General features: G+C 40.7%; 1 protein-coding gene across 6 annotated transcripts in view; it reads left to right on the top strand.

The window, feature by feature from the left end:
* Positions 1-26,050, top strand: part of THUMPD3 (THUMP domain containing 3) — a 33,274-nt gene that overhangs the window by 5,435 nt on the left and 1,789 nt on the right. For 4 of the 6 annotated variants that reach the window (XM_066350866.1, XM_066350868.1, XM_066350865.1 and 1 more), the window contains exons 4-10: positions 6,421-6,888; positions 9,314-9,444; positions 15,622-15,691; positions 20,685-20,800; positions 23,488-23,598; positions 24,566-24,689; positions 25,034-25,180. In XM_066350866.1, the coding sequence (XP_066206963.1) occupies positions 6,421-6,888; positions 9,314-9,444; positions 15,622-15,691; positions 20,685-20,800; positions 23,488-23,598; positions 24,566-24,689; positions 25,034-25,180 (1,167 nt within the window). Of the gene's footprint in view, positions 1-6,420; positions 6,889-9,313; positions 9,445-15,621; positions 15,692-20,684; positions 20,801-23,487; positions 23,599-24,565; positions 24,690-25,033; positions 25,995-26,050 lie in introns of those variants that run through there. The other 2 variants (XM_066350870.1, XM_066350869.1) reach the window with 2 other exon arrangements.

Here is a 26,050-nt window from a genome sequence, read left to right as displayed (position 1 = left end):
GCCCGGGCGCTGGGGATGGCTCCTTGGCCTCTGCCCCAGGCGCTAGAGTGGCTCTGGTCGCAACAGAGTGACGCCCCGGAGGGGCAGAGCATCGCCCCCTGGTGGGCAGAGCGTCACCCCCTGGTGGGCATGCCGGGTGGATCCCAGTCGGGCGCATGCGGGAGTCTGACTGTCTCTCCCCATTTCCAGCTTCAGAAAAATACAAAAAAAAAAAAAAAAAAAAAAAAGAAAATAGATCTCAATAAGGCTGAAAATAGATCTCCAGAAGGCTTTAGTATTTTTCCACATTGCTTCTTTGGTCAGGTTTCCAGATTCAAATGCTTGAAAACATTTTTTCTGTTAGTTTTAGTGCCTATATGAGAAATAACCTGTTTTATGAAACTATAATATGCTGCTAAATTCTCTAATTTTTATTTATAAAACATTACTCAAAAACTAATCAAAGTGGTATGAGCACAGCCTAGAAAAAATAAAACCAAACATAAAAGAATTGGGGCTGGAAATAGACAAAAATTTTGATAACCCAAATGTAACTTTGAACAGTGTAATCCTTCAGACTTTTTATTTTTGGTATTTTTCTAAAGTGAGAAGCAGGGAGGCAGAAAGACAAACTCCCACATGCGCCTGACCGGGATCCACCTGGCAAGCCCACTAGAGGGGAAAGCTCTGATCATCTGGGGTGTTTGTTGCAACTGGAGCCATTCTAGCGCCTGAGGCAAGAGGCATTCTAGTGCCTGTAGTGGAGGCTATGTAGCCATCCTCAGCACCTGCACCAACTTTGCTCCAATGGAGCCTTGGCTGCGGGAGGGGAAGAGAGAGACAGAAAGGAGAGGGGGAAGGGTGGAGAAGCACATGGGTGCTTCTCCTGTGTGCCCCTGCCAGGAATTGAACCCAGGACTTCCACACGCCAGGTCGATGCTCTACCACTGGGCCAACCAGCCAGGGCTTGGAAATGCTTTTTAAAGAAGACCACACACCTTTTCTCTTATTCCAAGAATTCAGTTGTGACTATTGTAAAGTTAACTAAGTATTCCTATAAGCATTTTGGAAAGACCTTCTAAAAAGACAATCATTTTTATTGTCTCTAACTGGCTACTTTCTAAGCCCCTTAAAGGAAAATGGGTAGCATTTTCTCCATCTATGAATCCCTTATATGGTTAGCAAAATGTAGTCTTATCCTCAGTTTCAGTAAACATATGTCTCCTGTGTGCCCTGCCAAGAATCGAACCTGGAACTTCACATGCTGGGCCAACACTCTACCACTGAGCCAACCCTGTCAGGGGCACTTCAGACTTCTGATAGTCATTGCCAACTGAATCATATCTATGAAACTAGTAGATAATAGGCTACTGAAAAATTTTGCTGCTAAGTATTTCAAAGTTTTAATACCCGTAAATAAATGTTAACAGGCATTTAAAAACTTAAGTTTTTAAATTAAATTCTTGCCTCTTAACATACGAGGGCATTATTAATTTTCTCTTCAGTTCCTGCATTTTTTCCATCTTAGCACTTGTATTAGTTTGGTGTTATTGATCTCTAATTGGAGGTAAATTTGTTATTTGTAATGGTTCTGTGTGAGCCAGCTTTTCAAGGTTGCTTTGTAAGTAACTGCAAAAGAGGTTGCTGATAGAAGTCCCAAAATAAGAGCAGCAAGTGTTAGGTAGACTTTCAGATCTTTGCACTGGCAACTTCTTTTGTGTATTACCATGAAAAATTGTTAAACCTTCACTTTGTTGTCCTGTGGTTCCTGTTCCTCACTTGGGGCACCACTTGTCACAGTGACAATGAGCTACTTGGATACCAGATGACATGCTCCAAGAGACCAAGGGGAGGCAGCAGCCCTGGTCAGCTAACCAAAGAACTGAAGCCCCATCCCCAGCCTTACTCAGATATTTATTAGCAAGTACAAATAACTCAAGGAAGCAGACACATAAGTTTTCAGGGGGTGAAGTAAATGACAAGGAATATGCTGACTTCTAATCTCTGTTCTTGAGAGCCTAAACATTTCTGTTGCTGAATCTTATCCTGCTGTTTTGCTGTTTCCAGTATGATTCAGAGAGGCCCCTGGACTCATCCGCTCAGGGCTTTCACCCTAGGGCACTTCTCTGTCTCTAATTGTCATCCTAACTCTGCATGTTTTCATAGCATATTCCTATACTTTGTGGATTTAAATTGCAATATGCCCCAGTAAAACCTTACTTTTAAACATTTGCTTCTAGCTCATATTCTGTTGACCATCAGTTTTATTTTTTGTAGCATACTTTCTGCTGTCTTACAGAAAGCCTGTTTGGGAATTTTTAAAAAATTTATTGATTTTTTTTTGTTGTTTGTTTGTTTTTGTTTTGGGTTTTTTTTTTGTATTTTTCTGAAGCTGGAAACGGGGAGAGACAGTCAGACAGACTCCCGCATGCGCCCGACCGGGATCCACCCAGCATGCCCACCAGGGGCGAAGCTCTGCCCACCAGGGGGCGTCGCTCTGCCACGACCAGAGCCACTCTAGCGCCTGGGGCAGAGGCCAAGGAGCCATCCCCAGCGCCCGGGCCATCTTTGCTCCAATGGAGCCTTGGCTGCGGGAGGGGAAGAGAGAGTCAGAGAGGAAGGAGGGGGGGTGGAGAAGCAAATGGGCACTTCTCCTATGTGCCCTGGCCGGGAATTGAACCCGGGTCCCCTGCATGCCAGGCCGACGCTCTACCGCTGAGCCAACCGGCCAGGGCAAAAATTTATTGATTTTTAGAGAGAAAAAAAACATTAATTTGTTCTTCCACTTATGCATTCCTTCGTTGATTTTTTTTTTTTTTTTAAACAGGGACAGAGAGAGAGTCAGATAGAGGGATAGATAGGGACAGACAGACAGGAACAGAGAGAGATGAGACGCATCAATCATCAGTTTTTCGTTGCGATACCGTAGTTGTTCATTGATTGCTTTCTCATATGTGCCATGACCACGGGCCTTCAGCAGACTGAGTAACCCCCCCGCTCGAGCCAGTGACCTTGGGTCCATGCTAGTGAGCTTTTTGCTCAAGCCAGATGAGCCCACGCTCAAGCCGGCAACCCCGGGGTCTCGAACCTGGGTCCTTCCGCATCCCAGTCCGACACTCTATCCCCTGCGCCACCGCCTGGTCAGGCCCTTCGTTGATTCTTGTATGTGCTCTGACTGGGGATCAAACCTGCATCCTCGGTGTAACGGGACAACTAACCAACTGAGCTACCCAGCCAGGGCCATCTTAATGTATATTTTTAAGTATTCAGATTATATCATGAATTTATTTTTTTTGTATTTTTCTGAAGCTGGAAACGGGGAGAGACAGTCAGACAGACTCCCGCATGCACCTGACCGGGATCCACCCGGGATGCCCACTAGGGGCGACGCTCTGCCCCTCTGGGGCGTCGCTCTGCCGCGACCAGAGCCACTCTAGCACCTGGGGCAGAGGCCAAGGAGCCATCCCTAGCGCCCGGGCCATCTTTGCCCCAATGGAGCCTTAGCTGTGGGAGGGGAAGAGAGAGACAGAGAGGAAGGAGGGAGGGGTGGAGAAGCAAATGGGCACTTCTCCTATGTGCCCTGGCCGGGAATTGAACCCGGGTCCCCCGCACGCCAGGCCAACACTCTACCGCTGAGCCAACCGGCCAGGGCCGCATCTGTGATTTTTCTTTAAACTCTCAGTTCCTGTTTCTTCTCCTTCAAGTGGCTCATTTCATCTTTTTTCTTCTCTTCTATCTCTGCCTTGAGTTTTTATTTTTACAAAGGTATATCCTCATTACATTTTTTTGATGCTATGCCATATGTTTATCATAGCTTTCAGCTACTTTTTGGCATTGTCTGAGTTTTTTGCTTGTTTTTTGTTTTTGTCTTTCTATTCCTTTCCTCCTTTATCTTTTTTTGTGTGTGTTCCTATAAACCTTGTGCTGATAACTTGATAATTGCTCATCTTTGAATGAGGGAGTTCCTCTGGGAGAAGCTAGGGACTATTCCAGGCCAGTAAGAAATCCCTCTGCTTCACTGTGAAGCTCCTTCCGACAAAGAGCTGTGGGTGAATGAGTCCTTCTCTCCCCCCCTTTTTTTTTTCAAATAGCTGTACTGAGGTATAATTTATATACCATTTAAATGAGTTCTTTTAACCATTACTTCTCCCTAGCCTGAAGGGATCAACAGCTTCAAGGTTATTTACTATGTACTCTCCCTAATTTTACCTCACCAACAGACTGTTTTCAGCAGATAGAACTTGTCTGTTGAGATTCCTTGTTCAGCCTCCATTCGCCCTCCTTCTTGGTACAAATGAAGTCCTGTACACATACTTCTTTCCTCTTCTTCCCAAGAAGAGTTTATTTGCTACTTTGCAGACTGCTCTACTCTTTATCTGAGATCTGTAGGCATTCTTCCTGTCTTCCAGTACCTATTTGACCTTCACTACACTTGGGAATTCTTATGTTATCATTCTCATGTTATGGTTCAAGGTTATAGATATCATATAGATTCTATTAAGATAGAGTTGGTATTTCTGTTGTGTTTTTCTTTTAGAATGGTTTCTAAAGAAAGGAAGAGGCTGTACTAGTGTTATTTCATGTTAAATCTATATGCCTTTTGTACGAAAATTGTCTGTAAATAGAATTGGATTTGCCACACCTGAAATTTACCATTATTTTATCATGTCTCAAGTAGTATTAAAGCCTTCACTCACTTCCATTTCAAGGCTCAGTTCCATCATCAGCCAGCAAAGATTTTGTCCTGCTTTGATCTTCAGTAATACATACTGTTATCAGCACTCTGTTATCAGCTCTCTAATAGAAATGTTCTGTGTCTACACTGTCCAGCGTGGTAGCCACTGGCCAGCATGTGTGAAATGTGGCTACTGTGTCTGATAAATTGAGTTTTTAATTTTAAATCATTTAAATATCAATAGCTACATGTGGCTGGTGGCTGCTAAAGTAGACAGCATGGCCCTGTACCACCCATTTTAACATTTAATCACGTTATCGAGTACCTTTTTTATGCCAGGCACTTTTCTAGGCCTGTGGCTTATAGCAATGGTCAAGACAGATGAGGTCCTTCCCACCCACACTTACCTTCTGGGAGTAGCCTTGATGGCGAACAATACATAAACCTAATAACTTTAGATAATGCTAAGCTCTATAAAGAAAATAAAGTGGCAAGAGAATGACCTGAGAGGACTACTGTAAGTAGAGCAGGTCTCTCAGAGGATATGCCTTTTAAATTGCTTAATTAACTAATGAGAAAGGACCCAACAGTGCAAAGAGACTACGTGAATCAAGTATCTTCTAAGCAGAGAAGTGAGGGAGAGAATGAGCCTGGAGTGATGTATGAGAAGTAGGTAGGAATAGATTATGTTAGGCTTTTTAAGGAATTTAGATTTTTTTATGTGCAATTGGAAGCTATATAGATGGGCTCTAAGCAAGGGATGAGCACAATCAGATTTACTTCTTACAAAGATGATTGTAGATTCTGTTTAGGAATTTGATAGATATATTTTTAACTGCTTAAGGTTTATTTTTCTTTTAATAAATAGTTAATATGGCCCTGGCCAGTTGGCTCAATGGTAGAGTGTCGGCCGAGCATGTGGATGTCACAGGTTTGATTCTGTGACAGGGCAGATAGAAGTGCCCATGGCTCCATTGGTTTGAGTGAATTGGCCTCGGGTGCTGAGGATGGCTCCATGGCTTCTGCCTCAGGCACTAAAAAATGGCTCCCTTGCTGAGCAATGAAGCATTGGTCCCATATGGGCAAGCAACGCCCCCTAGTGGGCTTGCTGGGTGGATACCACTTGGGGCGCATGCAGGAGTCTGTCTCTGCTTCCCGTCCTCTCACTAAAATTAAAAATTAGGGAGGGGGGAAAGGGAGAGGGAAAGGAGGAGGGGGAGGGGCACAAAGAAAACTAGATAGAAGGTGACAGAGGACAATCTGACTTTGGGTGATGGGTATGCAACATAATTGAAAGACAAGATAACCTGGACTTGTTGATCTTTGAATATATGTATCCTGATTTATTGATGTCGCCCCATTAAAAAAATAAAATTATTTTTTAAAAAATTAAAAATAGTTAATATACACAGAAACTTCAAAAGGTAATCAGTCAATGAGAGGTAAATTGCCCTCCTTCCCTGTCTTTTATCCACCTACTTCCCTTCCCCAGAGCCAACCACTGTTAGTAGTTTCTTACTGTTTTCATTTTAATCTTGAAGCCCAACTTCCAATCTAGTTCTGTCTTGTATTCTTTACTGGTTTTATTTGTATATATTTTGATTTTGAATGAAATTTTTATTCAATTACAGCCTTTATTTTGACTTTTCTTTTGCACTCCTATGTCTCCCACATAACAATTAATGGTTTCTGTAGGCAAAGTAAGAGTATATTTGTTCAATTAAAATGGTGAAAAATAAATGGATTTCATTCTCTGTCCTTTATAGGAAGAAGTTCTAAAGGACTTCGAAGAATTGGCTGGAAAACTTCCATGGTCAGACCCTTTAAAAGTATGGAAAATTAACACCAGTTTCAAGAAAAAAAAAACAAAGCGCAAAAAGATAAATCAGAATTCAACTAAAGAGAAGACTGGTAATGGGCAAGGAGGCGAAATAGATGTTAAAAAAGAATTGACTAACAATACCTTAGATTCACATATTTTAGATTACTATGAAAAGCCAGCCATTAAAGAAGAGGTATCAACATTAGTAGGTGATGATTTGGCATCTTGCAAAGATGAGACTTATGAAAGCTCAAAAGAAGAAACTGAACCTGAAGTGCTCAAGTTTAGAGTCACATGCAACAGGGCAGGAGAGAAACATTGCTTTTCTTCAAATGAGGCTGCAAGAGATTTTGGGGGTGCTATTCAAGATTATTTTAAGTGGAAGGCTGACATGACTAACTTTGATGTGGAGGTAGGTCTAGGCTGTAACTGTGATGATTCAAGAAGGCTGTTGTCATAGATTTGTAGAATTTTCAGACTAACCTAATCTTATAGATAATTAAACTGAGGCCACAGAGCTAATAGGGTATGGCAAACAAGAGCATAGGCTATGGGGACAAATCTAGATCCAAATGTTGACTCTTCACTGTGTAACTTGGGACAAGAGATATTCTCTCTGAGCCTGTGTTTCAAATAGAGCCAGTAGTAGTGTATACCTCTAAGTATGCCCTGAAGGTTAAACGAGATAATACATTTTAAGTATTTGGTGCAATATCTGGTATATCCTAAGTGCTCAATAGATGGGAACTATTAAGACTTGAGTTTTCTCATTTCTAACCTAGTACTTTTTACATTAGATGTGCTTTCAGATTATAAGATCTAACCAGTATAAGAATTTATTTGAGCTGTACTGACAACATATGCCAGGAAGCAAGATCTCAAATGGCAGCTCTCCTCTTTTTTAAATTCTGTTGGATTCTCGAACCCAGATACTTCATTTTAGCATGCTTACTTTTCTTGGTCTCAATCTTCTGCTACACAGGTGATTCACATGTGGATCATACTAACTTATTTTTAAATCTCTGAAAGCTTAAAAGGTCCCTAGCAGCTGATATTTTTACAATGAAATAATTTTCTGATACTTCTGGGACACTTGAATCTGGAGCAAGTCACTTATTCTCTCTGTAACTTTTTCTTTTATTGCATATTATATCAGAACAATTCCCCACTCCTTTTTTTTCTCATAACAGATATTATGAGAATGTATAGGCTAACTAGAACAGTAATGTCCACAGGTTAGCAAGGGGGTTCAGAGGAAAGAGACTGGAGCTGTACTACCTGGGTTCAGATCCAAATTTACAAGCTATGTGACTTAGGGCAAGAAAGCTGACTTCTTTGTGCCTCAATTTTCTCATCTCTAAAAGGAGGATAATAATACCTAGCTAAGAGGTTGTGAAAATGAAATGAGGTAATGAATGTAAAGTGTGTTGAACATTGACTTGCATATAGCTAGATAATGTCAGATGTTGCTGCTAACGTCATGATGAGGAAATTTTAGGTAGAAGATTAGAGAAATAATATTTTTACTTTTAATTTTATTAGTTAAATTTGTGTTAGAGAAACTATAAGACAAAAAACATTCCACAAACATTCAGTCGAGATTTTGGGTTTTTTTAAGATTTTATTTATTCAATTTTCAGAGAGGAGAGAGAGAGAGAGAGAGAAGGGGGGGGGGGAGCAGGAAGCATCAACTCCCATATGTGCCTTGACCAGGCAAGCCCAGGGTATCGAACAGGCAACCTCAGTGTCCCAGGTCGACGCTCCATCCCACTGCGCCACCACAGGTCAGGCTCAGTTGAGTTTTAAAAAATATTAAGTAAGAAAATAATAGGTGACCTGGCCAGGTAGTTCAGTTTGTTAGAGCATCGTCCCAATACGCCAAGGTTGCAGGGTTCTATCCCCAGTCAGGGCACATACAAGAATCAACCAATGGATGCACAAATAACTAACAATATATCAATGTTTCTCTCCCTCTTCCTCCCTCTATCCCTCTCCCTCTCCTCCTTTTCCCTCTCTAAAAATCAGTAAATTAAAAAATTTAAAAAAAAAAAGAGCCTGACCAGGTGGTGGTGCAGTGGATAGAGCATTGACCTGGGATACTGAGGACCCAGGTTTGAAACCCCGAGGTCGCCAGCTTGAAGCCCAAGGTCACTGGCTCAGTTGGAGCCTCTCAAGACATGTATGAGAAGCAATCAATGAATAACTAAAAGTACTATAACTACCAGTTGATGCTTCTCATCTCTCTCCCTGTCTGTCTGTCTCTGTTGCCAAAAAAAAAAAAAAAAAAAAAAAAGAATAGGTGATAAAGCAAATGTATTAACAATTGGTTATAAGTTACATCTTTTATAAAGATGTATTAAGAAACCCATATGAATGGTTTCTTAATATGTTTATGTTATAAAAATTCAGAATATGTTTATGTTATAAAAATTCAGGGGAAATATGGTTATAGCTAACTGACAAATACAGTGAATGAAAAGAATAAAATACATAGATGTTAAAATTTTAATGTATTAGATACTATATGATTTCATTTATATAAAGTTCAAAACAAGATAAAAGTAAAATATGGTAGAAGTGGTCAGATTAATAATTACTGGGAAGGGCAAAGGGGGAGCCTTCTGGTGTGCTAGAAACATTGTATATCTGTGTGGCAGTTACAATGTATATGTAGGTAAAAATTCACTGAGCTGTATACTTAAGATTTATGTACCTTACTATATGCAAAATATATCCCATTAATAAAGTTAAAAAAAAAAAGCCCAAAATTAAAAAATACTACTAAATGCAGTTTGAACAATCCTAAAACTATTTTATTCTATCATGTTTTATTTTAGGTGCTTTTGAATATCCATGATAATGAAGTCATTGTGGGCATTGCACTGACAGAAGAGAGTCTCCACCGAAGAAATATCACACATTTTGGACCTACAACTCTTAGATCTACTCTTGCCTATGGGATGCTCAGGTAAGAGAATGAATGGGCTTACCATCTAGATCAAAGTGACAACTCAGTTTCAAGTTTCTTTTCAGAACACTTTAATTTCTTGTCAGGTACTATGTTGGAATTTAGTAGATAAAGAACAGGATAAAAAGCTAATGATTGCTTGACCGATGGTGATGCAGTGGATAGAGCGTCTGCCTGAGATGTTTAGATCCCAGGTTTGAAACCCTGAGGTCGCCAGCTTAAACCAAGGCTCGCTGGCTTGAGCTTGGGATCTCTGGCTTGAGCCCAGAGATCACTGGCTTGAGCCCAAGGTCACTGGCTTGACCAAGGGGTCACTGTCTCAACTGGAGTCCCCTGGTCAAGGCACATATGAGAAGCAATCAGTAAACAACAAAAGTGCTGCAACTACAAGTTGATGCTTCTCATCTCTCTCTCTTCCTGCCTCTCTCTGTCTCTCTCTCTCTCTCTGTCTTTGTGTGTCTCACTAAAAAACAAACAAAAACCATGATGATGGTATAGGTAGGGGATTTGTTAGAAAAATACTGAGAAATCTTAGGGAATCCACAGAAGAACTGAAAGCCATGTTTCAAGAAGAGTAGAAACTAGATCTTGGAAAACTACCTTGAAAGTCACTTTGTCTCTCCTGGGAATTTGTGGACTATTTTATTTCTGTTCATGTATGCAAATGGTTGCTCCTCATCTAAATGTATAAATTTCCAATTCAAATGACCAGCTCCATATTCCCTGGGGCTTCTAGCTGTCAATCCCCAATTCTTGTAAGAGAGAATCTGATTGACATACTCTTGGTCACATGTTCACCTGGACCTTGGCAGCAATGACTAGGAGTACAGGGTTGCTTACTGCCAATGGGGTTGCCAAGGATTCTGTTGCTATGTGTTGAGGGGCAGGAACAGGGACGTAGAGCTGGACAGGTATTAAAATAAGAATCCAGTGTTATCTCAAAAAAATCTTAAGTCTTGTGAGGGAGAGAAATAATTACTGTACATATAATAATAAATATGATAACAGAATGTGGAAGGATTAGCTGGACAAAAAGAGAAACCTAATGACTTGTCTGAGGAGGGGGTGCTTCATAGAGGGAGTAACATGTAAGCTACTAACAGTAATGTCTCTAATCCTGACTCTGTTACCTATTAGTTTTGTGTCTATGGACAGGTTTTGCATCAGTTTATCTGTAAAACGAGAATAATAGTGACCTACATCATAAGGTTATTGTGATGTATGCAAAGTTAAATCCTTGCCTGGCAAATATAAAAGGTACTCAAATAACATTGTTTCCTTGTAGCATTGATGAGATGCCAAAGATGCTGTAGGAACTTAACTTTTTTTTTTTTAGAGAGAGAGAGAGGAAAGGAGAGAGATGAGAAGTATTGGTTTGTAGTTGTGGCACCTTAGTTGTTCACTGATTGAATTCCCATATGTTCCTTGATTAGGGGGGTGGGGGAGAGTTCCAGCCCAGCCAGTGACCTTGGGCTTTAAGCCAGCAACTATGGGGTCATGTCTATTGTCCCATGCTCAAGCCAAATGAGCCCATGCTGAAGCCAGCAGTGAAGCCAGAGTTTCAAACCTGGGCCCTCAGCATCCCAGGTCAACACTCTATCAATTGTGCCACCACCCGGTCAGGCAGAACTTAACTCGTTTATATCCATTAGCCCAGGGATCGGGAACCTTTTTGGCTGAGACAGCCATGAATGCCACATATTTTAAAATGTAATTCCGTGAGAGCCATACAATATGTTTAACACTAAATACAAGTAAATGTGTGCATTTTATGTAAGACCAACACTTTTATTTATTTATTTTTTGTTCTTTTTTTTTTTTTTTTTAATAAATTTTTATTAATGATAATGGGATGACATTAATAAATCAGGGTACATATATTCAAAGAAAACATGTCTAGGTTATTTTGTCATTAAATTATGTTGCATACCCCTCGCCCAAAGTCAGATTGTCCTCTGCCTCCCTCTATCTAGTTCTCTGTGCCCCTCCCCCTCCCCCTAACTCTCTCCCTCCCTCCCTCCCATGTCCTCCCTCCCCCCACCCCTGGTAATCACCACACTCTTGTCCATGTCTCTTAGTCTCGTTTTTATATTCCACCAATGTATGGAATCATGTAGTTCTTGTTTTTTTCTGATTTACTTATTTCACTCCGTATAATGTTATCAAGATCCCACCATTTTGCTGTAAATGATCTGATGTCATCATTTCTTATGGCTGAGTAGTATTCCATAGTGTATATGTGCCACATCTTCTTTATCCAGTCTTCTATTGAAGGGCTTTTTGGTTGTTTCCATGTCTTGGCCACTGTGAACAGTGCTGCAATGAACATGGGGCTACATGTGTCTTTACGTATCAATGTTTCTGAGGTTTTGGGGTATATACCCAGTAGAGGGATTGCTGGGTCATAAGGTAGTTCTATTTGCAGTTTTTTGAGGAACCACCATACTTTCCTCCATAATGGTTATACTACTTTACAGTCCCACCAACAGTGGATGAGAGTTCCCTTTTCTCCGCAGCCTCTCCAACATTTGCTATTACCCGTCTTGTTGATAATAGCTAATCTAACAGGGGTGAGGTGGTATCTCATTGTAGTTTTGATTTGCATTTCTCTAATAACTAATGAAGCTGAGCATCTTTTCATATATCTGTTGGCCATTTGTATTTCTTCCTGGGAGAAGTAAGACCAACACTTTTAAAGTACAATTAGTCTCTGAATTCTTTTTAATAACATTGTTATGCTGTTGCTAACCAATGATGAATAAAGTACTTCTTACCATTAATGCAACTTCTGGTGCTGCATGGTTTTGCTGATGGCTTTGTAGTCTGGTTGAGGTTAAGCTTCATGCAGGCGTTGAGACTTCCATTAAACGTGATCGTAGGTTGGTCTTAACGTTCTTTAAATGTGAGAAAGACTGCTCACATGCATACGTAGAGCCAAACATTGTCAGTACAGCAGTAGTCACACACTGCAGTGTGTGGTATGTGATGGGAAGCGCATTCCAAGTTTTGACAATCAGCTGGTCCGCGGGTTGAAGTTTTTTCATTTCTCCCCACTTGTGTTTGCTCGCCATTCTTGCTGTCGTGCAAGTCTTTCCAAGTCTTCATTCAGTGACTTGAACTTATTCACCTACATGTCTGTGGCCTTCAGGTCAGCAGCTTGTAGCTCAAAATCTCTGATGGAGACACCGGGGATGTAACTCAGGTCGGTGCTGTCCACTGCACACTCGTGTGGATGGGTGATGAAATTAAAAAGACAAGTGCGCTCACGAAATTCTTCAAAGCGTGCTTTGAATGACAGCAGGAGATTAGATGTGAAGCCTGCTAGCTGCTGGAGATCAAGATGTAGAGCAAGGTCACTTGCTGTGCATGCATCTTTAAACTCTCCCAGTTTTTCAAAGTGTAATAAACAACCTGTTTCAATGTCCGCGATGAAGAGTTCCAGCTTTTTTTCAAATACAAATACTGCTTGTTGAAGGGATAAGGCTGTATTTCCAACACCTTGCATTTTCACATGGAGCTGGTTCAGATGTTCAGTCATGTCCACCAGATAGTAGAACTTCAGAAGCCACTCAGTGTTAGCTAACTCAGGATGCTCGACGTTTTTCATTTCAAGAAAAGTCCGGATTTCACTCAGACAAGCTGCAAAATGGCTGAGCGCCTTCCCTCTTGACAACCAATGCATGTTGCTGTGCAGAAGCAGACCAGGATAATTATTCCCAACTTCATCCAGCAGTGTTTTAAACTGGCGATCATTTAAAGCTCAGGCAACAATAAAGTTGACCACCTGAATGACCAGCGACATCACCTCACCAAGCTGCTCGCCACACATCTGAGCACAAAGCGCCTCCTGATGTAGGATGCAGTGAAAACTTAGGATGGGTCTCTTTTCTTGTTCACGAAGAAGTGCTATGAATCCTGTTTTTCCTCACCATTCATGGAACACCATCAGTATACACTGAGATAAGTTTATCCATTGGTAGATTTTTTTCTTCAGCGAACCCAGTAAAAATTTGAATAAATCCTCCCCTCTTGTTGTCTCTTTCATAGGCAAAATAGCAAGACTTTCCTCAGGTAGTGTATCGCGGACAGCATACCTCGCAATCATGCTGAACTGGGATAAATAGCTTACGTCTGTTGACTCATCCAAAGCAAGAGAAAAGAATGGTGCTGCATTTATGTCCTTCACTTGTGTTGCCTCAATTTGATCTGCCATTATGATGGTACGATCGTGAACAGTTCTTGCCTGCAGAGGCATGTCTTTTATTCATTTGATTATCTTGCCTTTATCCGAAAAGTCGTCAAAAAGTTCATTGGCAACATCAAGCATGAATGTTTTGGCATACTCCCCATCTGTGAATGGCTTTCCGTTTCTCACAATTGCTAAAGCACCAGCAAAGCTAGCCGAATTCCAGTCACCTTGTTCGGTCCAAACACGGAGTTGCTGCTGACTAGCTTGCACTCTGCACAGTAGCTCTTGACATGCTTTCTTCCTGCTGTCCCCTGCTGGATATTTCGATGCAAATGTAGTATGGCATGTGTCGAAGTGCCGCTTTATATTAGACCATTTCATTGATGCAATTTTATCATTGCATATTAGACACACTGCAGAACCTGCTCTCTCCACAAAGGCGAATTCCTCTGTCCATTCCTGCTGAAAAGTACGATACCCCTCATCATTATTTTTTTTAGCCATATTCTTCATCAAAAGGGTTTCTGCTATTAGCTAGCTGACTACTTGTTTAAAAGGAGGGAAGTTTACTTCCTGACCTCACAAAGACCCATGTATTTTACGCATTATCCAATAAAAATTTGGTGTTGTCCTGGAGGACAGCTGTGATTGGCTCCAGCCACCCGCAACCTTGAACATGAGCAGTAGGAAATGAATAGATTGTAACACATGAGAATGTTTTATATCTTTAACATTATTTTTTTTTTTAAAGATCTGTCTGCAAGCCAGATGCAGCCATCAAAAGAGCCACATATGGCTCGTGAGCCATAGGTTCCCGACCGCTGTATTAGCCTGTGGTAAAATTGGTTCCATTGTTTGTCATTTTGCTTAAAGTTGCATAACCTATTGATGACATTGAGGACTTCCTGTAGTGGGTACTCAAAGTAAAGCAAATATTTTATAGCAAGGTTATTATCTTTAAAATCTATAAGGAGGCCTGACCTGTAGTGGTGCAGTGGATAAAACGTTGACCTGGGAACACTGAGGTTGCCGGTTCAAAACGCTGCACTTGTCTGGTCAAGGCACATATGGGAGTTAATGCTTCCTGCTCCTCCCCCCTTCTCTCTCTCTCTCTCTCTCTCTCCTCTCACACACATTCTCCTCTCTAAAGTGAATAAATAAAAAATAAAATAAAAGGAATACTGAATGTCTAATTGCCAGTCAACTTACATTAATACATGTTCTGTTTGAAATATGTTTGAGGGTTTTTTTTAATATAACAATACAGATTTATATACAAATAACATGTATTTTCTAAAGGCATACATGTATATTAAAAGATCCAAAAGCTAAATTCCATCTGGAATGAAATGGGATTTGGGGTAATAGTAAAAGGGTAGTTTTAGTTCTATGTAATGCTTTTTTTTTAACTGCAAGAATATATAGTCAACATGTAATTAAAAATTGACTTTTAAAAAAAGATTTTATTGGCCTGATCTGTGGTGGCGCAGTGGGTAAAGCGTCGACCTGGAAATGTTTCGCCGGTTCGAAACCCTGGGCTTGCCTTGTCAAGGCACATATGGGAGTTGATGCTTCCTGCTCCTCTCCCCCCCCCCCTCTGTCTCTCTCCTCTCTCTCTCTCCTTTCTAAAATGAATTAAAAAAAATAAAATAAAAAGATTTTATTGATTTTTGCAGAGAGAGGTGGAGGGGGAAGCGAGAAGTATCAACTCATAGTTGCTTCACTTTAGTTGTTTATTGCTGGCTTATCAGATGTGCCTTGACCTGGCCAGGCCAGGGTTTTTAACCAGTGACCTCAGAGTTCCAGGTCAACAGTCTGTCCACTAGACTACTCAAGCCAGGCTACAAATTGATTATTTAAATGAATATTGATTGGTGTTTTTTCATGTTAATATAAAAGGTCCTTTATCTTATAACTTCAGAAAGTTATTGTGGAAGCCTCAACTGTTGGTTGAAGTCTCTTCACATAAGCTGTTTTCTTTACTCTAGGCTCTGTGCTCCTCAACCTACTGATATAATAGTTGATCCAATGTGTGGAACAGGGGCAATACCAATAGAGGTAATAACTTTTTCTTTAGCTTTTAATAAGCACATGTTATATCCAGAATGTTCTAGAACTAATAGGCACATTAGACATAATGAAATCACCAAGGTTAGGTCAATGAACCCGAGTTTTGAAAAAATTACTCTGATAAAGGTGGAAATTTTGTATAAGAGATGTAACCTCTTATTATAAATGCCAAGAACTAGGTAGATCTACCTAGCTAAGTTGGTTAGAATGTCATCTCAGTATGCCAAGTTTGTGGGTTAGATCCCTGGTCAGGGCACATATAAGGTCTACCGGAAAGTTCTGTCCGTTTCTATCACAAGTTTTGACATGTAAGCACGTTTATTTGGCACATGTATGCCTTTCTATTTTTATCACTTAATGTATACATACTGACGTAGCAAATTAACTAAAACAAAGTTGGTTTATGTTAGTCTTATGTGTGAAGCGATAGTGTACCCATGGCTACTGATAAAGTTCATTTACGCCACTGTAACTTTTACGAATTTCAACAAGGAATAAATGCTACAGAAGCATGTAGAAATTTATTGAAAGTGTTTGGTGAAGGAATATTACCGACTATCACTTGTTTTTGCCCTTACAAAAATTTTTTGAAGGGCAAAAAATTAAAAAGTGAAGAAGATATCAAACAAGCACTGGCTCAATTTTTCGCATCAAAAGATAAAACATTTTTCAAAAATGGGATATACAGCCTGACCAGGCGGTGGCGCAGTGGATAGAGCATCGGACTGAGATGCAGAAGACCCAGGTTCGAGACCCCGAGGTCGCCAGCTTGAGTGCGGGCTCATCTGGTTTGAGCAAAAGCCCACCAGCTTGAACCCAAGGTCGCTGGCTCCAGCAAGGGGTTACTCGGTCTGCTGAAGGCCCACGGTCAAGGCACGTATGAGAAAGCAATCAATGAACAACTAGGTGTTGCAATGCGCAATAAAAAACTAATGATTGATGCTTCTCATCTCTCTCCATTCCTGTCTGTCTGTCCCTGTCTATCCCTCTCTCTGATTCACTCTGTCTCTGTAAAAAATAAATAAATAAATAAAATTAAAAAAAAAAAAAGAAAAATGGGATATACAAATTGCCCTCATGCTGGCAAGAAATCATTAATAATAATGGCAATTATATTATTTAATAAAGTTAATTGATGGTAAGAAAAATTTGTATTTTGTTTTATTCTCAAAAAGGACAGAACTTTCCGGTAGACCTTATATAAGAATCAGCCAATGAATGCATAAATAAGTAGAACAACAAATTGATGTTTCTCTTTATCTTCTCCGTCCCTTTTTTTTCTCTCTAAAAAGAAAAAAAAAATTTTTAGAAAAAGTAGGTAGATTGTAAATTATATTTATTTAGTGGATTATAGAAGCTGAGAATTACAAACGGGTGAAATTCCATTTTAATGATAGACAAGCAGGTAGACGTGAATGAAAATGATAATTGAAGGCCTGAGCATTAACTGGAGAAAGGAATTCATCTTTACAAAATGATTATGTTCCTTAATCCACTTAGGTTCTTGGAGTAAGTATAGTTGTAAAAGAGGGAACCTAGGTCAATATTTAGATTTTTTTAAAGAAGTCTAATAAGGTTACATACCAAATGTTCTTAACTAGTTTTCAAAATTACTGTGACATTGAAAGGACTCAAAAATTGCCTAAAGCGCCTTACCGGGTAGTGGCGCAGTGGATGGAGCGTCAGACTGGGATGCAGAGGACCCAGGTTCGAGACCCTGAGGTCGCCAGCTTGAGCGTGGGCTCATCTGGTTTGAGCAAAGCTCACCAGCTTGGACCCAAGGTCGCTGGCTCGAGCAAGGGGTTACTTGATCTGCTGAAGGCCCACAGTCAAGGCACATATGAGAAAGCAATCAAATAACAAGGTGTTGCAACGAAAAACTAATGATTGATGCTTCTCATCTCTCTCTGTTCCTGTCTGTCTGTCCCTATCTATCCCTCTATTTGACTCTCTCTGTCTCTGTAAAAAAAATAAAAATATATAAAAATGAAAACAAAAAACAAAAAAAATTGCCTAAAGCAAAGCAAGAAATAGAAACGCATTTTTTAAATCAAGGACATTTTAACAGGTGTCTCCTTGAATCAAGATTATTTATACTTTTATAAATAATTTGGAAGAGGTCACTCCCAGTAAAATTTGTGAAACATAGTAAGTTCTTACATATAATACATCTAAAGCCAATGGGAGATACCATAGATTACCAATTTTCAACCAATATGCCACAATAATTCTTTTTTTTATTTTTTTTATTTTTTGTTATTATTTTTTTTACAGAGACAGAGAGAGAGTCAGAGAGAGGGATAGACAGGGACAGACAGACAGGAACAGAGAGATGAGAAGCATCAATAATTAGTTTTTCATTGCGCATTGCAACACCTTAGTTGTTCATTGATTGCTTTCTCATATGTGCCTTGACCGCGGGCCTTCAGCAGAATGAGTAACTCCTTGCTGGAGCCAGCGACCCTGGGTCCAAGCTGGTGAGCTTTTGCTCAAACCAGATGAGCCATGCTCAAGTTGGCGACCTTGGGGTCTCGAACCTGGGTCCTTGGCATCCCAATCTGACATTCTATCCACTACGCCACCGCCTGGTCAGGCCACAATAATTCTTAAAACGTGCAATACCTATTTAGTCAGGGGCACTGAACTCTTTTCCCTTAGATTGTCAAATTTAAGAAAGACAACAAGCTACCTGACCTGTGGTGGTGCAGTGGATGGAGTGTCTACCTGGAATGCCGAGGTCGCTGGTGCAAATCTCTGGGCTTGCTCAGTACCGGCACATAGGACAAAGAACAACTAAAATGAAGCAACTATGAGTTGATACTTTATCCTTCCTCTCTCACTAAAACTAAATTAAATTTTTAAAAAATTACAACAGCAAATATGACTAGCTGTTCAGTGTGAATGCCCTGTCTTAAAGCATAAATATATAGGTCATGTAATAGAGTTGCATCTTATTGGTCACGTTGAATAAGGTTGCATCTGATTGGTTAATTCTTGTTGCCAGAAATCTATACACAAGTATAGCTATCTGATTTTTTTTAAAAGTCACTTTGGAGCAAAAAGGGTAGGTAATTACTATTATTATTACTTTTAATAAATCAATCTAAAGTATACCCTTTTTTGGTCAGATTGGCAAAAAATTGTATTTTGTGTATGTTACAGAATTTTATTTTCCCTAGCACCTCAGTGCTAGAGCAGCCTGGCATGTGGAAGTCCTAGGTTCGATTTCTGGTCAGGGCACACAGAAGCAACCATTCTCCCCCTTCCCCCCCCCCTTTCCCTCTCTCTCTTCTTCTCCTGCAGCCATGTCTTGGTTGGTTTGAGTAAGTTGGCCCCAGGCACTTAGGATGGCTCCATGGCTTTGCCTCAGGCACTAAAATAGCTCAGTTGCTGAGCAGTGGAGCTATGGTGCGCGTACATGCGCGCGCGCACACACAAATACACGCCCCCATAGGGGCTTGCTGGGTGGATCCCCATCCTGGCACATGTGGGAGTCTGTTCCTCTGCTCCCTGCCTCTCACTTAATTAAAAAAAAATTTTTTTTAGTTTAATGCGTGTCATGAGATGAAAAGGTTGAAAATCGCTACCATAGATTCTGTGAGTGGGCAAAAATTGGACAGATGAGTAAGTCTAAAGCAACCCACAAAAAGGAAAAATTATCCATACTGCAATTAAGAAAGTGACATCTGTCATCTGGGAGTTGAAATTCCAGAAGGAATTCATAGTAGTAAATAACTACTGTTTTCTGCTCAGATCAGCTAGAGAAATTTACTCTGGTTAGAGACTCGCACAGAGAAAATTCACTTGTCAAGAGTAATTGCAGGCCCTGGCCGGTTGGCTCAGCAGCAGAGAGTCAGCCCAGCATGTGGAACTCCCGGGTTCAATTCCCAGTCAGGGCACATGAAGAGAAGTGCCCATCTACTTCTCCACCTTTCCCCCTCCCTTTTCTCTCTCTCTCTCTCTCTCTCTCACTTCCCCTCCTGCAGCCAAGGCTCCACTGGAGCAAAGTTGGCCCGGGCACCGAGGATGGCTCCATGACCTCCACCTCAGGCGCTAGAATGGCTCTGATTGCAAGGAGCAATGCCCCCAGATGGGCAGAGCATTGACCCCTAGTGGGCGTACCAGGTGGATCCTGGTCGGGCGCATGTGGGAGTCTCTTTACCTCCCTTGCTTCAGAAAAAACTTAAAAAAATACAAAACAACTTGGAAGTATTGCCTGACCTGTGGTGGCACAGTGGATAAAGCATTGATCTAGAACACTGAGGTACTGGTTCAAAACCCTGGGTTTGCCTGGTCAAGGTACATATGGGAGTTGATGCTTCCTGCTCCTCCCCCTTTCTCTGTCTCCCCTCTCTAAAATGAATAAATATAAATCTTAAAAAAAATTTTTTTAATTTTTGTCTTATGAAAAATGCAAAACTTGGAAGTATTACAAAATCCATTTCTTTTAGAGACTGAAAATCTAAATAGATGTTGAAGAAAAACATGTCAGGGAATCGAAATCAGGACCTGAGAGGCTTTCATCAGACTCTCCAAGGTCTCTTCCACATCCCCTGTACCTTTTTACAATACATCGCCCTATGTGCCAGATACTGTTGGGTGAGGGATAGAGTAAAATACCCGACCTGTGTTCCCAGATTCGTTGAGAGGCAGATATAATTTGTAAAAAAGGAGTACAGTGAGAGAGATGTGCACGGTGCTTTGGGGAGGGGCAAATGAGGCAGCTTGGAGACTTGAGGTTTATGTCACACAGCTAGATCTTGAAAGACAGTAGGAATTCAGCAAGCAGAGAAAGAACAGGAGGGCCTTTCATGGCAGGGGGAAATAGCAAAATTGACAGCATGCATTATTTTGTCATTTTAGAAAAGCATTGCACTAGTGGATTGGATGTCTTATTGACAATCGACTGAAATAAATTTTTCTTTAATTTTTTTTTTTGCAGTTTGCTACTTCTGTTTCAACATATACTTTTGTCTTTTAGGGGGCTACTGAATGGTCTAACTGTTTTCATATTGCTGGTGATAATAATCCATTGGCTGTGAATAGAGCAACAAATAACATCTCATCTTTACTGACCAAGAGCCAGATTAAAGAAGGGTAAAAATTTTCAAGTTTCTGTAGCATCTCAGGCTTAGATACTGACTTTATGTTTAATAACCCCAGTGCATTGTGAGATCATTTAACCAAAATGAATATATTGAGACTCCATGTAAATTTTAAGATTGAAAATTATTTCTTGGCCTGACCTGTGGTGGCGCAGTGGATAAAGGGTCGACCTGGAAATGCTGAGGTCGCTGGTTTGAAACCCTGGGCTTGCCTGGTCAAGGCACATACGGGAGTTGATGCTTCCAACTCCTCCCCCCCTTCTCTCTCTCTCTCTCTGTCTCTCCCTCTCCTCTCTAAAATGAATAAATAAAAAAAAGAAGAAAATTATTTCTATTTTAAAAATATTTTAACTGTAATTTCCCCACCATAATGCAACCATTTTTGTCTTCCTTTTATTTCCCCGTCTTCCTTTTTCTTTTTCCCCATATAAAGAATATTGTATACTTTATTTACATATATATTTTAGTGAGAGACAGACAGGGACCGACAGAGAGGAAGGAGGATAAGAAACATTAATTCTTCGTTGCTGCACCATAATTGTTCATTGATATCTCATATGTGCCTTGACTGGAGGGCTCCAGCCGAGCCAGTGACCCCTTGCTCAAGCCAGCGACCATGGGATCATGTCTATGGTCCCACACTTGAGGCGAGCCTGCGCTCAAGCTGGATGAGTCTGCACTCAAGCCAGGGCCCTATCTACTGCACCAATGCCTGATCAGGCTATTTTTGTTAATTTATATTTTATTATGATGAATTTTTATGGCATAATTTGTTTCATGAGATTTTCTTGAGGCTTAGTACATGGCCAGGCCTTTATTTTTTTAATATGACCAGGCTTTATTGAAACTTGATAGACATTTTAAAACATTAGTTTTCTACTTTCTGAATATTTTGTTGTTTTTAAGTCCAGACCCTCTGCACCTTCACTATCCAATCTGTATTATACTGCTTACGAAAATTAGAAGATATTTTAAAAATGAATATGAAGCAATAAAATATCCCCTAATTTTTGTGAGCAGTGTATTTCTATCAATTTCACCTAGGTCTTTAATATTATTGACATATGTTGTCTTGTTGCAGTTAATGGTGCTTGTGATTGTAAAACTTATTTTCAGTATCTGTGATCCCCCCCACTCCATTATATGATAGCCTTCAGTGCATTTTTTAAAATTCTTCATCAAATTCAGTAGTATAACCCTTCATTTCTGCTTACCTTTGATTTGCTTTTAGTCTTAGCTTATGTATTATTATTATTTTTTTTTTCTTCATTTTTCCAAAGCTGGAAACGGGGAGGCAGTCAGACAGACTCCTGCATGCGCCCGACCGGGATCCACCCGGCATGCCCACCAGGGGGTGATGTTCTGCCCCTCTGGGGCATCGCTCTGCTGCATTCAGAGCCACTCTAGCGCCTGAGGCAGAGGCCACAGAGCCATCCCCAGCGCCCGGGCCATCTTTGCTCCAGTGGAGCCTTGCGGCTGCGGGAGGGGAAGAGAGAGACAGAGAGGAAGGAGAGGGGGAGGGTGGAGAAGCAGATGGGCGCTTCTCCTGTGTGCCCTGGCTGGGAATCGAACCCGGGACTCCTGCACACCAGGCCGACGTTCTACCGCTGAGCCAACCGGCCAGGGCCAGCTTATGTATTATTGCATGTTGTATTTTATTTCTTTTTTTTTTTTTTTCCCCTGAAGCTGGAAATGGGGAGAGACAGTCAGACGCCCTACCGGGATCCACCCGGCACGCCCACCAGGGGCGAAGCTCTGCCCACCAGGGGGCGATGCTCTGCCCCTCCGGGAAGTTGCTCTTCCGCGACCAGAGCCACTCTAGCGCCTGGGGCAGAGGCCAAGGAGCCATCCCCAGTGCCCGGGCCATCTTTGCGGGAGGGGAAGAGAGAGACAGAGAGGAAGGAGGGGGGGGTGGAGAAGCAAATGGGCGCTTCTCCTATGTGCCCTGGCCGGGAATCTAACCCGGGTCCCCCGCACGCCAGGCCGACGCTCTACCGCTGAGCCAACCGGCCAGGGCCTGTATTTTATTTCTTAAACCAATAGCTTTACCTTAATGAGATTTAAATCATGTTTTTATTGTCTCGTCATCTATTTTGTTGATTACATGGACTCAGGTTGTCGTCTGTTTCTTTGTCTTAATTTTCTTAGCTTATTAATAGTATGGTACATATATTTGGGGTTTTTTTTTATTCTTAAAGTACCTCTATATTTACTAACTTTACATTTTTAAGTCTTCTGTTATCACTACAGATTTACTAAACTTGATTCTTCAGATGTGTCGCCTCGTCCCTTTATTCCTTTAACTGTTGTTCTATTTCATCAGTTTTTACACCATCAGTTAAAGAATTTACTGTCTCTGCAGTTTTCAAAGTTGTCTATTGCAGTTGTGTTTCAATCTTTTCTCTTTAATCCATTTTCCTTTTTTTTAAATCATAAATGAAGCAGATGTAATCTTTTGAGAGCCAATCCTGACAATTTAAGAAAATTTTTGTCTTATGGATTTGGTCATTTTAAGTTTTTATCTTACAATCCTATACTTTCCACATTCTTATTGCTATTATCAATATTAATATATTTTAGTAGCATTTTTTACTTTAGAACAGGCTCTTTAGGAAATAGTTTTTTCCTTTCTTTCATACTTAAGAATTATGTTAAAACACCTTTCCTTTGTTCTCACAGCAAACTGTCTTGGGGCTTGCCTATAGATACTATTCAGTGGGATAGCTGCAGTCTGCCATTGAGAACTGGCTCCGTGGATGTTATTGTAACAGACATGCCATTTGGAAAAAGGTAGGACTTAGTTCTTTTAAAACTGAGTTTTACCTTCACTTGTTATATTAGTGCCCACATTTCTAAACCTGTTGCATTTTGTCAGAAATCTTTCATTCCTTTTAGCACTGTCAGCAGAGTAATTTTTCACTTAAGAATTATAAGATTATGGGCCCTGGCCGGTTGGCTCAGTGGTAGAGCGTCGGCCTGGTGTACAGAGGTCCCGGGTTCAATTCCCGGCCAGGGTACACAGGAGAGGCGCCCATCTGCCTCTCCACCCCCTCCCCCTCTCCTTCCTCTCTGTCTCTCTCTTCCCCTCCCGCAGCCAAGGCTCCATTGGAGCAAAGATAGCCCGGGCGCTGGGGATGGCTCCTTGGCCTCTGCCCCAGGCGCTAGAGTGGCTCTGGTCACGGCAGAGCGACGCCCCGGAGGGGCAGAGTGTCGCCCCTGGTGGGCGTGCCGGGTGGATCCCGGTCGGGCGCATGCGGGAGTCTGTCTGTCTCTCCCCGTTTCCAGCTTCAGAAAAAAAAAAAAAAAAAGAAAAAAAAAGAATTATAAAATTATAGATTCACCCTTTTTCTTCTGAAAACTGAATAATGTACGTGTATTAACATTTTAATCGTGACATCCACTTTCTAGTCCATTGTTGAATTACATGATGGTTGGGAAAGATTTGATTGTTTCTCAGTAAGTGATTTTTAATCACTGATTTGGTTTTTATAATTTGACTGCTAATGCTCATTGAGAGGACAATTTATATACTTAAGAGGACAATTTGTATACTTAAGTTGCCAGTTTAACTGATTTATCCAATTCAAAATTCCGTGCAATTTACTAAATCTGATCACTCCATTTCATTGACATATAATGGCAAAGCTTCTAAAAGACAGCTACTTTTCATACCCTAGGATTTTGAGTTTTTAGTAACTTCTCACATAGTCCTAGCTATATTTTGCAACACTTTGACTCATTGGACCTTCTTTTATAGGATGGGCTCCAAGAAAAGAAACTGGAACCTTTACCCAGCTTGCCTAATGGAGATGAGCCGTGTCTGTAGACCAGGGACAGGACGAGCTGCACTACTTACTCAGGACAAGAAATGCTTTATCAAGGTGCTATACAGTAACAAAACAGCTTGTGGCAACTCTAGGATGTTTTTCCTTTTTTAAGAGAAAGGAGAGAAGAGGGAAGAAGCAAGAAGCATCAACTCCCATATGTGCCTTGACCAGGCAAGCCCCAAGGTTTTGAACTGGCAACCTCAGTGTTCCAGGTCAATGCTCTATCCACTGCACCACCAAAGGCCAGGCTTAGGATCTTTTTAAGTAGTCTCAGGGATATTGGTTTGAGCAAGATTTGTGCTCCCTTCCCCCAGTTTCTTATTGATAACTAAGCCTGATTCATCTAGAAGCAGGTAGGTCATAGAATCTAAATACTCATACCTTTTATGTATACACAGGCATTATCTGGAATGGGACATTTATGGCGGAAGGTGCATACTGTCTGGGTGAACATAGGTGGTCTTCATGCTGCAGTTTACCTTCTGAAACGCACACCTCAAGCTTTCGTTCATCCTTCAGAAAATGATGGAGAAAGGAACTCCTTGGTAATGCAAAGAATGAAGATTAATAGTATTTGTGCTTCCCAACACAGGACATGCCAGCATGAACTTGCTGAGAGAGAAAAACAGTATTAACAAAAGTGCATGTTGCACTGTTTAAATTGGTCTAAAGTTCTTCACCATGGTTAGCAAAAGGTGTAAATGTAAAGTTGTCAAATTGAAAGTCTTATATGACAGAACTTTTCTTTGGAGCTGTTGTGTAGAGGTAGCTGGGGAACTAGTACTTTTCTTATGCTGCTTTAAAGATGCTAAGCTTACTAAAATACTCTGGGATTTGGGTTTAGAACATTATATTTTCAGGCTTCATACCAGTTCCTATTTTTCATTGTTAGCCACTCTGGCCTAATGGAAAAGCAGAGAACATAACCATAGCATCTTAGGCAACAAGATATTGCATATGTAGCTTTGCTAGTCAGTTGTTGAAGCTGTTTACCTCAACCTTAAAAAATGGAAGCATTATATTTTGTGAAATAGTATTCCCCATGACAAGATGAAGTCACACAAGACCTATAGGAAAGTTTACCACCTGCCTTAAAAGTTAAAATATGCATCTGTTATATCAGGTTAGTACATAGAATCAAGGACTAGGATTTAGCAAAGAAATTACAAAAATACATTTTTATTTGTAAATAGCAGCAAATACATTGGTAAATGAACTATGGAACCAAGTCAAATTTAAAGAACTTTTATTTTTTTTTCAGTGAACAAAAGCAGTGTTGCTTTTAAAAAACATAACTGTCAAAATGTTTTTGATTTCTTAAAAGGACTGATGTATCTTTGAATTAAAAATTTCATCTAAGTTTGGTTTTCTTTTGAGTCACTATTCATATTTAGATACTTTTCCAGTTCCATAGA

The sequence above is a fragment of the Saccopteryx leptura genome, chromosome 10, assembly GCF_036850995.1.
Source record: "Saccopteryx leptura isolate mSacLep1 chromosome 10, mSacLep1_pri_phased_curated, whole genome shotgun sequence".
In the NCBI taxonomy this organism is placed as follows: Eukaryota; Metazoa; Chordata; class Mammalia; order Chiroptera; family Emballonuridae; genus Saccopteryx; species Saccopteryx leptura.
The sequence above is the reverse complement of the archived record's forward strand: the minus strand, read 5'-3'. Positions and strand labels throughout refer to the sequence as shown.